The sequence below is a fragment of the Lampris incognitus genome, chromosome 16, assembly GCF_029633865.1.
Source record: "Lampris incognitus isolate fLamInc1 chromosome 16, fLamInc1.hap2, whole genome shotgun sequence".
Lineage (NCBI taxonomy): Eukaryota > Metazoa > Chordata > Actinopteri > Lampriformes > Lampridae > Lampris > Lampris incognitus.
In genome coordinates this window covers 7,907,869-7,924,626 of record NC_079226.1, presented here as the reverse complement: position 1 = coordinate 7,924,626, position 16,758 = coordinate 7,907,869, and the positions used below count along the sequence as shown (strand labels likewise).

The window sequence follows — 16,758 nt, the reverse complement described above, 5'->3', positions numbered from 1 at the left end:
TGTGTGTGTGAGAGAGAGAGAGAGAGAGAGAGAGAGAGAGAGAGAGAGAGAGAGAGAGAGAGAGAGAGAGAGAGAGAGAGAGAGAGAGAGAGAGAGAGAGAGAGAGAGAGAGAGAAATAGAGAGAGAACCGGAGAGGAGGGGAGGGGAGGGCTCTGTTGTCATGCACTGATGACATCTGACTGCGGGTGATGCTCACCCGTCATTATCTTCCCAACACAGGGTGGATTATAAAAATGGGATTTCAGATCTCTCTCCCTTCCACTCCGACTGTACAGTTAAGTGATTATTGTTGGAAAAAAAAGGAAAAAATCATTTTGCAAATAATTATGCTAATGACTAAATAAATTAATAAATTATCATCAACACTTACCCCCCCTCCCCCGTGTGATCCCGGTGCCGGGAGCGATGCGGATTCCTTTGCCCTTCTTGGCTGGGGAGATAAGACCTTACCCAGGGAGAGAGAGAGAGAGAAACTACTGCAGCAGTCAAGAGATTGTCTCCACTGAAATGCTTTGAAAAAGTCGTCTGGATTTGAAGGATCACACAGGCTTTGATTGCCTGTGCGACTCGTGATCAAGACGCTGGAGTATATGAACTATACTACAGTATTCAAATTACCGAGGAAAAAAAGCAGTCTGTAATCAGATACTTGGAGAATAAACAGGCAACAGCTCACCGGCGTGTCTAGGTGGTGAGATGACCGGCATCCACTCCACACTTGTTAAAATAGTGCTCGATAAATATTAGCGGAAACACTCGCAACAACATTATTCAAATTGCAATCTCTGAATTGTCCTGAATTTTCCATTTGTTTTCACATTTTATAGTTTTGTGTGCCGCGATGAAAGTAATCGGATTACATATTCAGTAGTTTTGAAAGGTAAAACGGCGGATTTCCGGAGGGTGGCTTCAGTGACGTCATTTTGTAGCAACATACGGTGGCCACAACATGGCGGAGGGGGGCGCCGTTCACGCCCGTTGAAAAAAACAGTCGCCTCAAAACAGGCCTGTGATTGATACAGGCAAAAGCCACCGAATGTTTTTTTTCCCCTTCTATTAAATAAATTATATTTTTGGTTGGATCACATAGATTTTATATCAGTAATTTACTCACGAGGAAGCTATTTCTGAAGAGACGCTAACTGTCAACAGGGTGACCGTAACTTTCCACTGGAGTGGCCCAGCCAGCCGGCCATTTTGTTAGCAATACTGCTAATCTTGTGAGTAAATGTATGTGTTCGTTTAGGTATATGTGTTAGTTAGTATGTGCGTTCTTGTAGTTTTTGGATATGTGTTTTTGTCTCCGTGTTGCACTGCTGTGGGCTGGGGGAAACGATATTTCATACATGAAGACTGTTCCCGATTCCTGATAAATCACTGCTTCAGAATTGCCGAGAGGGCTATGATAAGACTGTATTTGACCTGTACAGCAAACAGGATAGGTCACTTCACCCTGTGTGGAATACGTCTTGCTTGAGGCGATTTAGTTTCTTCAAATGGGAAAATATAATAGGGATTTTGGCACGTGCGTCATCCACCATATCTTGTGGCTTATTTTGTCCTCCAAAGTGACGACGTGGCCGGGCCAATGCATCGCAGTTGGCAGTAACCTACCACACCTTGTTCCTGACAGAGAGGGCAGCTGTGGATGTAAACAAACATATCTGGAAACTCCAATCATGAAAGAAGAAGTTGAATAAAATCCAAGAAGAGACATTACTTCTTTCACTCCTTTTCTGATTAAGCTCCCCTGCTTTATAAACATTACACACACGGGGGCAAGCAGCTCTTGTAAAGGATGTTGTATCTCGTGATCAGCTGAAATTTCTATTGAATACAAAAGAAGAGAGCAAAGAAAGAATAGCCTCTCCTGTTTTGGCGGCACATAATTTCTCCTGTTAGCAAACAGCCTCCCCAATTATTTTGTTTGATTACTTGCCTCTATCAAGGTGAGCGATTAGACCACCGCTCCTGCGAAGCTCTGGAAGTCATCCTGAAATCGCTTCACTTTGATTTCATCAATCTGCGGGCAGCCCAGCTGGAAGAAAATGTGAGTTTTCTGAACAAACCTTACTTTCTTTACCTTCGCCTTCCTTGCCAGTATAGCTTTATATTCACGGCCGTCCCTTCTATCAGATTATAGGATTTTTTTCCCCCCATCCAACAGAACTTCATAACATTCCTGTCAAATTTAAGGCCCTTGCTTTCTTCTTTTTTTCTTTTTTTATACATTCCCTTTACTTTTTTTTTTCTCTTGCAGGGAGCGTCATCTTTGCTGGATATGATTTTGTACTATGAATCTACAACACATCTTGACATGTCTGACAGCCCCAGTATAGGACCATCCGGTTGGAGGGCCCTCACTCATTTGATAAAACAGGTTTGCTTGACGCAGTGAAATTGTACATTTTTATTTTTTTCCTGCAGGTTTTCTCTGGGGGATATTGCACATCTCACAAAGTGAGTTTATAGTACATTACATGGATTGAAGATACAGGAGGAGAGCAAGTGGGGTTAGGAGTTTCTGGTAGCGCTGCTATGTTTTGTCAAGTTCAGGGCAGATGCTTGCACAGTATGTATGTAACACATGCAGACGCACACCCATGCACACACACATACACGTAAGCGTGTACACGCTGCATCACTCCAGCACCTTGGTTGTCATTAGCAGTAACAACTGGTTCGATGTAAGATGAGAAATTATCCAGACCATCTGCGGCACAGTGGCCCAGTGGTTAGTACTTTTGCCTCACTGCAAGAAGGTCCTGGGTTTGAACCCCAGACCGATCCCAGGTCCTTTCTGTGTGGAGTTTGCATGTTCCCCCGGTGTCTGTGTGGGTTTCCTCCGGGTGCTTCGATTTCCCCTACCATCAAAAAGACATGCATGTTGGGGTTGATACTGTTGTCTGTGCCCCTGAGCAAGGCAATGGAAAGAAGAACTGGAGTTGGTCCCTGGGCGCTGTTAGGCAGCTGCCCACTGCTCCTAGCTACATGTCCAGGATGGATTAAATGCAGAGGGCGAATTTCCCCAAGGGGATTTATAAAGTATATCTTAATCTCTTAAACTTAATCAATTGTTGCTCCTAAATGTGATTCCTTACCAACCATTTGGGTTCACGCATTGTGTTTGGCAGGATTATAACAAAAACAATGACCAGCTATCTTACAATTTGAGTAACTGAAAAAAAGAAAATCGTTCTCTTCAGAAAGGCTTTTTTCATATTGAAGAAGAAGAAGAAAAAAGAGACATTCAAAATTAGGTATACAACGTTTTCTATGCGATAGCAGTGGGACTGCAATTGACAAGGATTCAAATAGATGGGGTTTGAAAAAAAGATAGCTCTACAATATTTCTACGTCTACACTATCAGTGTAAAGCCATCGTGTGCACCAGTAATAAACCAGATGGCGAGAGATTCAAAGTGCTGTATCTCCGCCATAAATTCACTCCCCTGTTAGGTCAAATGGCTGTTGGGGCTTTGATGAAAGCGCGTGGAGATTGTCCTTCCCCTTGTCATTGAAATGGACTTCAGTGGCAAGATGGAGAGCGAGCTCCGATGGTGGACGCTTTTGCATCAGATCAATCAGCCCCGCCTGTCCAAGAAGGAAGTGAGATATATCCAGCAGGAGAGAAGGAGAAAAAAAAAGAGGTCGGAGTTAGGGATGGAGGGAGAGACGAAGGTGTGGATAAAGGAGTGGAACGATGATGGGCTCCTGAACCTCCACACTCCCCCTTTCATTTAGTCGGTGAGCAACTCGGTAGGACAGACAAAAACCTGTTCGGGACATTGGCTAGCTTCTAACAGTTCTGGAAATCTTCCTTCTCGAGGATGGATTGGAAATGTGTGTCCAAATTTTTTTTTTTTTACTTTCAAAGCCGACATTCAGAATCGGGTTAGGATTTGGCCGTACGCCCACTTTCTGTAACAGTTTGCCAGCTGCAGGCTCTTGGGAACATATTTTGAGTTGGGGGTGCTGTACTTGGAGGGGGGGGGTGGAGGTGTCGACGTGTAATAAATGTCACGAGGGCACCGCTTACGATTGGCTCTGACAAAAGGGCCGGCACCGCCCCGATTGACAGCCATAGTGCCGCACCACACCACAACCGTCACAACTGTATAGAGATTCAATTCATTATAAGTAGCCTAACCAAGACAATAATCAGCCTCGGCCTGGCATACTGATCCAGAACCACCGGAATATAATTGACCACTTTAGCAGTTCAACCACGTTCCATTTCATTCAGACCAAAAAATTGAAACACAGAAATGCAGCTTTTAATTTTATAGCACAGCAAAACCAAATTAAAAGGCATACTAAATGGAATGGTGGAAGTGTGTTGGCTTCATTTATCAAAAGTTCTGAATGCGTGTTAAACTGTAGGCCTGACAGGCCTAATGACTGCATAATGGGATATATGGTAGGCTAATTAAAACTGTAAGGTGTGACCTCATGCTGGTTTTCCAATACATAAGTAATATACGTGTGTAAAAAAAAAAAACCCAATTATCTCCAATAAGTTTTGAATAAACTTTCAGTTAAACCGAGCAGTTGATAAATCATGCCCATTTACTGCACCACGGTAGCAAATAATAATCAACCAACATTCTTACCATGTGCTGCTGTCATACGTAGCACACAAACTGTGTTTTTGCCCTCCTAGGTGACACTGATGAAGGTTTCAGGGGCGGTGGGTAATGTGGGCTAAAGAAGGGTAAGCCTTCCCTACTGCCGGGCTGGACGGACGCCTATTTATCGTCCTTTTGATGGTACTGAATAAAAATCATGCGCAGTCGTAAATTCACTCTCGGGAGTGCTAGAGCGCACTGTTACACTGCGTCTTATTGGCTACTGTGAACGAAGTCTGCATTTTTATTGGCTAATGGTGCGTGCGGGCACTATTATTATTTTGCAGGTTATTGTAGCCTTATGTACCTGTCAAACCAATGATCTTGTATTTCATTGGTTTAATGTGAAAACGCTGACTGTAAAAGTCAGTCCATCCATCCATTATCCAAGCCGCTTATGCTGCTCTCAGGGTCGCGGGGATGCTGGAACCTATCCCAGCAGTCATTGGGCGGCAGGCGGAGAGACACCCTGGACAGGCCGCCAGTCCATCACAGGGCCGACACATTCACGCCTAGGGACAACTTAGCACGACCGATTCACCTGACCTACACGTCTTCAGACTGTGGGAGGAAACTGGAGCACCCGGAGGAAACCCACGCAGACACGGGGAGAACATGCAAACTCCGCAGAGAGGGCGACCCGGGACGACCCCCAGGGTCGGACTACCCCGCGGCTCGAACCCAGTGGTCAGCTGATCACATAGCCTATCCACAAAGAAACCAAGTCCATTGGAGCTCACAGTACAAATCAATTTTGGAGCTATTTGAGTTGAGTAATTTTCCCCTGCTGCACCGCTATGCTGGATCTTAGGGTTTCCCCCTCCTGCCAAACCCCCCTTTAGCCCCTGTGTGTAGCTTGTACATGCAAGGTTCTTTACCCTAATTCAGCCCTGCCTAAAACGTCGTGTCTTATGTGTGTATCTGGATGTTGGTGTGTGCATGCGTGTGTTTTGTGTATGTCAGAGCGTGTGTCTGTCCAGGCTCGATGTGTGTAACGTGTCCATGCTTGACTATCCTGCCCAGTCGCTATCTAAAGCTCTTCTGACCAGCCAGCTGGCCGTCCTGCACCTTCACAATGCACAACTCAGCGGCACGCCTCTCTACTCGCTGGGTAAGAACTGTATGCAGGAGTGTGTACACACGTACAGACACACACACACACATGTACAAACACAGAAAACCCCACACCTATACACACTCACATGCACACATACAAACACGGAGAGACAGTCCCACACATATATTGATTTCCTCAACTTTATAAACATCCCAGCTTGACTACGCCACGTTTGTGCACGTTTGAGCACGTCAGTGCATGATGAATGTGTGCGTGTGTGCATGTGCGTGTGTGTGTGTGCGTGCGTGCATGTGTATGTGTCCGCTCCGTGCCCTGTGGCCAGCAGGAGCAGGTGCCAGTGGACAGGACCAAGTCGAGCAGAGTGGCAGATTTTGGCCCCCTGACCCTCGCAGTCGGTCTGGCCCCGGATTAGAGGGCCTAATCTCTTGCCTGTCACTTTACACACCGTCGCACACATCCATACGGGCAATGCCAGCCAGGGACAGGACCCAAGCACACTACACACACACACACACACACATTCTTGCATACAGAGTGTACATGCACACATGTCAGCACAAATACTCACACATGCACACACTTGGATTAAACCCAAGCTAAATTGTATATGCGTATATACATGCATACAATGATGCAATTATTAATAATCATGATATTACTAATGATAATGGTGCATTTTATGTTTAATTAACTTTACAAGGAATTAATCTTGCTCTTAAGGGTTACACAGTGCATCATTTTAACAGGCAAATTAACTACATCGGGACTTAGATGTGGAGTGAGGATGAGATGGGGTGGGGTTAACAAGGTTTACACACACACACACACACACACACACACACACACACACACACACACACACACACACACACACACACACACACACACACACACACAGACAGGTACACACTTATTTGACAGTGTCTTCAGCATGATGCGTCAAACCGTCAAACTAGTCCTGAGCGATCTCCCACAGCATCATTGGGCTGCAGTGTTGGTTTAAAGAACACACCGGGATCCAAGGACACGGGAGACTTCGGCACGGCGCGTCTATTCTCTCTGACCTTGATCGATTGGCTGGCGTTTTTATCTCCGAGCAGTATCCGTGACGACGGAGGTGTCCCTCCTGCAGGACAGCGGGGGGGGCATTGCTGCTGGACGGACAGGAGTGAATAGAAGAGGGGAGGGGCAAGTCGGGGGCACAATGACCAGCAAATGAGTTTGACTTGGGGGGAGGCACACACACACACACACACACACACACACACACACACACACACACACACACACACACACACATTTACCGCAGTGAAACATGCTCACACACGCTGGTACAGGACTACACGCACACCTGCAAACAGACAGCTCTCTGCAGCAGACGTTAGCTTGTAGCGTAAGCAGATGGACAAACACGCTGTGATATGCAACACTATCATTGGGTTATGGGACCAGTCACTCAATGACCGGATACACAGTCTAACATGGATGTCTGTCACATGCCTCATCTTCATCAAGGGACTAAGGCTAGAGGGTGTCACACATTTGCACCTATGTCAGTCTGTTTGATGGAAAACGTGATTGTGGTTGTAAAGCCCTCAGGGGCTGAATTGTGATTCGGGGTTGTACAAATAACATTTTCTGACTTGACTTGTACTGGACTGCAAGTGTACCTGTCAGTAACTCGATGGCTGCAGATGTTCACCTTGTATGCAGCGCTTGAAGGTGCAGGCCTGTACTTTCATATTCACGGAGACGAGAAGACAAGATGGCTTCTTTAACTGTGTGTACGGCAAAGGAAAGAAAGGAGGAATCTCTTTGATATTTTAGGGAGCAGTGTCCTCTCCCCCTCTAGACTCACCCCCACCCTCTGTTCCCCCACTCTCTCGGCCCCCTGCCCCCTCCTCTTCCCTCTCGGCGGGGGGCCCCCAGCTGAGGATCATTGCCTTCGATCGGAGGGGCCTCTGATTGCGGCGGTGGACACGGGCGGCGCACATGGTGGAGTCGTTCGGATCAATCCCACCGATCCCACCATTTGGTTCCCACTGTGCCTGATGACAATGTTGGCATTCCACATGCAGCCCAGAGGGCCTGATCAAATCTGCCGCATTGATCCAGATGGGGAGGGCAGCAACGGCCCCGGCAAAATAGACGTGCACCCAGTACATACAGTACGCAAGGACAGACATACAGGCACTTCTTTGTCTTTTTTTTTTTTTGTAGGGGTAAACAAGGGGATACATCATGTCTGCCTGTCTTTCTCTTTCACACTCGAAAGGCATCTGAAAAAATTAAACTACTGTCATAGTGGTGTTAACGACATTAACATCTCTCGTGAGAAGGTTGGGAACTGTTGACTTTTTTTTTTTTCCCCAAGTCTTCCTGTCTCTAAAGAAGTAATGAGGGCTTGTGTTGGTGGTTGACAACAACCGCCTCTTGATCTACAGCAGTAATTGTGGGAGACGGTGACTCCCCGCTGTGCTCTCGTTTTTGTGGGGAAGTCAAAGTCGCACACGTTGTCGAACAGTCTATCACACTTGATGTGTATAGGTTCAATACCCGACACCCAAGCAGCCTTGGTCAGCTGTTTTTTCCCCCCAAACTAATATATATATAGCATGTCACACTTCAAAGCCATTTTAGCAAGATCTGCTTGTAGGAGGTGATAATTCACTGTATATTCACTGTATATATAATTGTCCCTCAAATAAGTCCAGGGTGAGAAACTGATTTTCCAAAATTGATCCTGAATAACCTGCGACTTTCATTATCATGCCACCTAAATTGATTTTTGTAATAGAAAAGAACTGACAATGTCTGTAACCTAGAAAAGTGGGTGATCAAATAGACAAACTTGTCTGTTCTGATTTCTATCCTTATAACCCCAGTAATGCTTAATAATGAGCAGCTATAAACCTTGATTATAGCACCCTTCCAGACACGTTTTAAAGTTTAAAAATACTCTTGAGATGATTCATATATTATTTAACATGGTTTTCCCACACAAAAAGGAACAAAAAACTGGGGGGGCTGGAAGCACATCTACTCTATCTCCTTCAGAGAAATTCAGGATCTGTGAATATGCAAATATCACAGGCCTCGCGCCCCACCCACCACCGCTGCTTGCTCTAGGTTGACTAGTGACAGAGAGTTGCACATCAAGATGGCTAACATTAGAGCAAACATCGGAGAGATTAAGTCATACATGTTTGAGCCTCTGTCAGACCCAGTCACATGAGGCGTCGCAGAGCCCGTGTATGGCACCAGGCGGTAACGGTGCAGTGCCACTTTGTGGCCCCGCAGAGGAAGCTGTACCTGATAGACAACCTCTTCTAGCCGCTCCAAGAAAAAGCAAGGCCCCACCCAGTGGCTGTCCAGTTTAGGGCACCTGCCCTTCTTTTGGGTCAAGTTTTAGACCCAAACTAGCTCCCCAACTGCAAAGTGTTGCCCCCTGGCACAGAGGTCATAATTCTTTTTCTGCTGCACCCTCACACTCTACATTTGCCTCTGGGCGTATGCATGTACGGTGTCCAAATGGTCCTAAAGCTGCCTGGCATAGCTCGGGCCTGCAGGGGCAGATGGTACATCCTGTGCCCATCCAAAGTCCAGCGCCGCAGGAGTCCTAATTTCCCTGCCCAACATGAGGAGGGCCAGTATGAATGAAGTTGAGTCCTGGACTGTAAAGCGGCATGCTATGAGGACAGCAGGACGACTGCTCCCCGAGCCACGGCGCGAGACCAGCCCCGCTTCGCACCCCAGCACAACCGACCCAGCCCTTAGAGCCAATCCTTGTCCCAAAGTTACGGATCTGACTTGGCAACTTCCCTTACCTGCCTTGATCTAACATGCCAGAGGCTGTTCACCTTGGAGATCTGCTGCGGGGTACCGTCTGGCATGAGATTTACACCTTCTCCCCTGGATTTTCAAGGGCTGGCGAGAGCTCACCGGACGGCGCCGGACTGCAACACTTTCCAGGGCGCGGGCCCCTCTCTCGGGCTGAACTAATTCCAGGGCGCCCTTGGGGGCTCGTCCGGGATCCGCTGCAGCCGGGATGCAAACCCGGGTCTCCGCACCACGAGCAACTACGTTAACCAGTCAACTAAAGGGTCCAACCCGTTAGCCAACCGGCGAGTGAGTCTACTTATTCATGCTCATTACACTACCCCCTCCTTCGGGAAGCGCGTCCCCGCCTCTCAGCATACCAGCTCCCTCACGCCTCTGGGCACATGCACTTCCAATGTCCTCACGGTCTCACCATTCCACTTCTGACACCAATGTAGTGAACTCAGGGGGCAGCTGGGAACCGCCGCCACAGCCAGGATGCAAACCCAGGTCACTGCGCTAACCAGTCAACTAAAGGGTCCGACGCATTAGCCATTGGGCTAGCGAGTGTAGTCATAGTGATCGTTACATTAACATTAGCATTCTGCTTAAAAACATTAATTACCGTCTTAATACATATTGGAAAGTTATTTCTGTTGCCTTCTTCCTTTTCTTTTTTTTTAATTCAAATTTAACCACTTCTTAATAACACGTACGGACTAAACTGTCTAGACCAAAAAAATTGTCCTAACTTTAACCATTTGGGATTTTGTGCCTAAACTCAACCTTACGTGTAGTAATGCAAATTTTAATAATTACTTAAAAATAAAGATGGCCATTAATACTTTTTAAGTGTTTGCTAAGGTGGAAAATGTGTTATAAGAGTGTATGTGTGTTATTACTCATTTATAAACCCTCATGTTGTGTTCATTAATTAGTAATGGATCACTAGTTATGTTGACCCTGGCCACCTTTGGATTTGATAGCAATACAATTGAAAACATTTTTTTAAATACCCAATATATCTTGTTTTCATATCAGTTATTAATATGATCAACAATATTCATGGTTCATGGTTGTTATTTAAAGTTGGTTATTTTGACTGGGACAGAACACGAGATACTCATCATTAGCAGCTATTCATTACAAAGAGTAAATGTAATCTCTTCTAAAGCCAAGAAAAACAAAAATAAAGGGATTTATAATGGCAGTGGATTCAGATGCTACAAGTCTTGTTTTTTTATATATATTTTCTGTCCATTGCCTCCTGTGTAGTCAGTGCTCTTAAGTCCAACCGAGCCTTGCTGGAGCTTGACCTTTCCGACAACCAGCTCAATAGCTATCAGGATGCCATCCAGCTCGGAGATCTCCTGCGGTACAACAGGACCTTGCAGACCCTGGAGCTCAGCAACAATGCCATAGCAGACGCTGGTAGGACTCTCTGGTTTGTTTGATAGCACGCTGCAGAAATGCCATGTCAAATGCCATGTCATGCCTTTTGTCTGAAATAAGTAGAGACGTTCAGCAGGGTCTTAACACTTGTGTTACAGACAGTGCAACATTTGTTCTTATTCAAACTTGCTGCTAATATGCCTTCTTTTCTGCATTTGGCTGCTAAAGTGAAGATGTTAAATGCTGTATTCTTTTTTTTCGTGGAAAGTTCTACTGGACAGTATTCACATATAAGAATTTGTGATTTAGCTATTTTAGATTAACTTATCTTAACATGGCAGCGATAGACAGCATTGAAAAGGACATTTGTATGCATGTAAACCTTCAAGATTGTAGATCAGTCACATTAATATTTGGCTCTCTGATGTAATGCAGGTTTGGAGGAGCTGTGTGATGGTCTAAAATGGCCGACAGCTAGTCTCAGGGTCTTACTGCTAAGAAACAACCAGATCACCACTGATGGCGTGGTCCACCTGCGCAACGCTCTGGTGAGGACCATTTTAACTGTGATGAACAGTGGCCCAGTGGTTAGTACTGTTGCCTTACAGCAGTGTTACTCTACGCGGCTCGCAAGCCGCATGCGGCTCGTGAGACTTTGTTTTGTGCCTCATATAGATCCACTGATAACAATAAGAACATAGCTATAACCTACTTCTATAGGTTCCGTTTTTGTCCTGTTTTAGCACATTGAAATAAATTATCCAGCAGATGGCAGCATACTGAAGATCCGTCAAAGAACGTAGGCTACGTGACAGCGTTGGATCATGGGTGGACGTATAGCCTATGTGTGTAGCTTTATAGCCTGTGTGTGTAGCTTTATAGCCTGTGTGTGTAGCTTTATAGCCTGTGTGTAGCTTTATAGCCTGTGTGTAGCTTTGCATTTGCGAAAAAAAAATTTCATGTTGATAATGCTTATGTATAATTGCATATGTACATGCATACATAAGATGGGTTCCACTCTCAGCCTTATAAACTCACAAAAAAGTATTATATATTTTAATAATGCAATGTAATTATTAATTGAGAATAAAAAGAGATGTAAGGATGGAAAGCATGGTACTATATGTTTTTTAAACATACACAAAGATGGTAAATATCTTGAGAGTGATGATAAAAAAAAAACACCCGAGTTATGTCTGCAATCTCTGTGGCTCTTTGAGGAATGGTCTTACTCATAAGTGGCTCTCCTAAGAAAATTAGTGAGTACCACTGCCTTACGGCAAGACGGTCCCGGGTTTGAACCCCAGGCCATCCCAGGTCCTTTCTGTGTGGAGTTTGCATGTTCTCCCTGCGTCTGCGTGGGTTTCCTCCGGGCGCTCCGGTTTCCTTCCATCATCAAAAAGACATGCATGTTAGGGTTAATACTCCTGCCTTTGCTCCTGAACAAGGCAATGGAAAGAAGAACCGGAGTTGGTCCCCAGGCGCTGCAGCTGCCTGCTGCTGCTATACAATATGATGGGTTGTGCAGAGAACAGATTCGTTGTAAGAATACGATGACAGAATAAAATGGCTTGCTTTCCTCTTTTAAGCACACAACAGAATAGAATAACTCTAAGAATAGAATAGAATAGAACAGAATAGAATAGGATAGAATAAAGCATTTGTTCGATGAAAGACAAAGCTATCATTCTAACTGCTCCTAGGAATCCAGCATAGGTTGCTAAGTGGTTCTGTCTGAAACAAAGCAAATGACTCATAAATCCCCCCGCTCCCTGGATTTCTGCATTCAGAAGCACAGGAGTTGGGCTCGTTTTATTGTGTTTGTTGTTATTTCTTTCCCTGTCGTTGGGCAGACTTGGCTCACCCTCACATTTCTCAGCAAACTATGCAGTGATCACAGTCAACGCTATCCACTGGGCATTATCAAAATGCCAGATATTAACAAAATCCACTCCGTAGCTTTGATTCAGCTTGTCATGTCTATTTTTGATTTGTCGTTGTTGTTCACTTAAGTTCAGGATAGCGATCGGCACTGGAATATAAAGCACAAGTAGTTAACACTGTAACTGTGTTTCCACCCAAGTGTTTATTTATTTATTTATTTTGGATCCCCCCCCCTTTTTTTTTCTCCCCAGTTGTGCTCGGCCAATTACCCCCTCTTCCGAGCCGTCCTGGTCGCTGCTCCACCCCCTGATCTGAGGAGGGCTGCAGACTACCACATGCCTCCTCCGATACATGTGGAGTCGCCAGCCGCTTCTTTTCACCTGACAGTGAGGAGTTTCGCCAGGGGGACATAGCATGAGTGTGAGAGGATCACGCCATTCTTCCCAGTTCCCCCTCCCCACCGAACAGGCTCCCTGACCGACCAGAGGAGGCGCTAGCGCAGTGACCAGGACACATACCCACATCCGGTTTCCCACCCGCAGACACGGCCAGTTGTGTCTGTAGGGACGCCCGACCAAGCCAGAGGTAACACGGGGACTCAAACCGGTGATCCATGTGTTGAGAGGCAAAGGAATAGACCCCGCTACGCTACCTGGACGCCCCTCAACCAGGGTTTTTTAACAGACATTTTGACATTCTGAACAAAAGGTCTTGACAGAAACGGCAAATATCAAATCAAGTACCCCAAATTAGCATGAACCTTTTTACATTCACTTGACGTGGATCAGCTTTTTATTCACTAAAAGGAAATGTGATTAAGTGGAAAAACATGATTGCTGAAGAAAAAATGAAATGTGAGTAGAGCTGAAACCCACAATGAGCTGTTCCTTCATCTTAACGTGTGCAGTGACAGATAGAAACAGATTCTCTGTAACACTATAACTATAATATCAATGCTATAACATTATAACTATAGCTGCACTGTAACATTACCCAGCGCATTTTGCCTTCGTCTTTGGATAACATTAGATGTGGCCATCAGACCAAAACAACAACTGAAACATGTCTGATATGAACTGGTTCTTGATAGACTGTCCATCTTTCTGGTGGGTGTTGAAGGATGGACATATGACACTGGACACGTAGGCCTACATTCAGAGTTTCCATCCATTATCCAAGCCACTTATCCAAGTCAGGCGGGGAGACACCCTGGACAGGCTGCCAGTCCATCACAGGGCCCACACACACACACACACACACATTCACACCTAGGAACAATGTAGTACGGCCGATCCACCTGACCTACATGTCTTTGGACTGTGGGAGGAAACCGGAGCCCCCGGAGGAAACCCACGCAGACACGGGGAGAACATGCAAACTCCACACAGAGGACGACCCCCAAGGTTGGACTACCCTGGGGCTCGAACCCAGGACCTTCTTGCTGTGAGGCAACCGTGCGGACCACTGCGCCACCGTGCCGCCCACACCCAGAGTTTCATTCACTTAAACAGATCTGATGGAGCCACCCCTTAGTTTGCATGACTTGTTTCGCAACATTTAATTATTCGCGTGTAATTTATTCGGAAGTTGGAATGAATCATGACCATTGACCTGTTAATTGATAACAGTGGCTGGGACTGTTAGGGGTGTGCACCGTTTTGAAATTTCCTGACATAGAGAGCGACCGTTTTCACAACACGCAAGAAGAGCATTGTGACCTTTCCTCACCAGGCCATCTCTCAAGTAGTCTGTGTAGTAGTAAGGACTCTGTGAGTCCTTATCAAAGACATAACAGAGCTTTATCCAACACAAAGCAAACCTTCCCCGGCACTTGGCGGCACATACTCTATATAAACAGTACATCTAGTTGTCATCCTGCTGGTACACGTTTTGTAGAATAAAATAAATCTAATTCAGTTTTGTGCAACTGGTACCTGCTTTACAGTATCCGGGAGACAAGATATTTGAAAAAACAGATAATCCCCTGTTAACGTCACATCTCTGTACATTTCAATGCGCAATTCCTGATAACACGCATTCCTTCCACTTGATTGGCAACGTAAAGTGCACCTTCCTGTCATTTGAGCAGCGATTGTGGAAGTCAAAAGGCTAGAAATTAAAGGCCTGCCTCCCAAAATTAACACACACACACACACACACCATCGTCTCCTGTGCTACCAAAAAGAGTAGCCGTTTGATTAAATAATAGATGTGTGTTAAGGAGGGGCTATCATGCAGCCTGCCAGTCAGAGGGATAAGTAGACATCCTTGCAGGCCATAATGATGATAATTAGGCCCGCGGCTTGTTGTGTCAGATATGACGACAGGGAGAACTGTTATTAACCTCTCCCGTCGGTGTTATCTGCTTTCCTTCAGCGTCGTCCTGGCTTGTTGTCTCGTCTTTTAAAGGACTAAGAGGCAGAAGGAGGATGTTGTGTGGCTGTGGATGGGGACCCGCAGCATCGCAACTCAGCCCCGGTTAAAGGCCTCTCGATTCCAAGTTTAGAATAATCTTCCTTTTATAATATATCATGAATTTAGGTATCTACATTTTCATGTTAAGCGGCAGTGTCAGGCAAGCAGGGTGCTTCTCGTAGTGTCGACCTCATTTTTTTTTTTCTTCAAGTTTTTGTTCAAAGCCAGTGTCATCTGTGAATTCTTGGCGCGTTGATTTTTTTTTCCTCCCACCCCCTTCATACCCCTTAACACGAACCCTCCTGTGGTTTACGTTTGACAGGCTTCAACCATGCTTGACTCTCACACACTCTCAAGCACTCATTCGCCTCTTTAATTGTCTGGTTTTATCCCCCGTGCATATCCATTTCAGATGCTCTTCCTCCCTCTCCTCTTCTTCGCTGGGGAGGGCTCCCCCTTGTCCAATGGGCGTGGTGGCATCGCCTCGTTCTTGGTGTGTGTTCCACGACTCGGAGCTGCCACTGGAACAGGGGGTGGTGTGTGTGTGTGTAGGAGAGGGGGGGCTCTTGAGTGTGTTTGTTGTCACCACGGTGCAAATTAACTCCAAAGAAGACACTCGGCGGGTCTGTCATTCGCCTTCCTCGCTTCCTCTCCGCCTCCGCTTGCTCTCTCTCTCTCTCCTCGGAGCAGTGACTGAGGACGTCTTAACGAGTGTGATGGGAGGTGGGGGGGGGGCATGGAGGAGTGCGTGGTATGTTCCTTCTCGCACCACTGGGCAACATCCAGCCCCCCTGTGTAGCCCCCCCAGACGCCCCCGGATTTCCACGCCAGCTAATCAAGCTTCAATGCTAAATGTGGCTCTGGAGAGTCAAGGCAGAAGTTCTGAACATTTAACACGAGATGAAACGTTTCTGAAGGGCGGTGACGATCACCAGCCCCCCGCTGTGATTTTTTTTAAATTTTTGCCGTTCACATAGCAGGTTGAAAGTAGCACACAGTCTCTGCTAATCTCCAACCTTCAAAACTTGCCTCGAAACATTGCATTTATCCATTCCCATCATTTTAAGTGTGATTGTTGGCTGGCGGTTGTGGCTTCTCTCTGTCCAGTTTGTGATAAAGTTTTCCAGGTGTCCTGTTTTTGACTGGGCAGTCTGGTTTTCGAATGATTTGTCCAGCAGGTCCAGTCAACTGGACATCCAAATGTCCTGTCAGAACTGAACATTTTCTATCTATGACCAAATGATAGGTTACTGATTAGTGTATGGGTAAGAAACGCAATCACACTTGGGAGAAACATAATCACATTGATACATGTGTATTCATGGCACATGGTGTTCAGGAATATTATGGCAGAAATTAGATCAATTGTTTCCTCTGTAATTATTTATCATATTTTGTATAAGTGGTGGTTTTGGAAATGTTTGGATTTGGTTCTAGTTTTGGTTCTGGAGCAATTTGTGGTGCTGTCTGATCCTATTTTGATGCCTTGATGGCATTGCCCAAATCAAAGTTAAATGTGTCAAACATAACGCCCTCCCCTG

General features: G+C 45.8%; 1 protein-coding gene across 1 annotated transcript in view; it reads left to right on the top strand.

Annotated features, from left to right (window-relative positions):
* The window catches only part of si:dkey-288a3.2 (protein phosphatase 1 regulatory subunit 37), a 74,327-nt gene that overhangs the window by 12,163 nt on the left and 45,406 nt on the right, over positions 1–16,758 (top strand). The window contains exons 4-8 of the mRNA XM_056296323.1: positions 1,951–2,051; positions 2,262–2,381; positions 5,593–5,740; positions 10,802–10,957; positions 11,354–11,466. Of these exons, the coding sequence (XP_056152298.1) occupies positions 1,951–2,051; positions 2,262–2,381; positions 5,593–5,740; positions 10,802–10,957; positions 11,354–11,466 (638 nt within the window). The remainder of the gene's footprint in view (positions 1–1,950; positions 2,052–2,261; positions 2,382–5,592; positions 5,741–10,801; positions 10,958–11,353; positions 11,467–16,758) is intronic.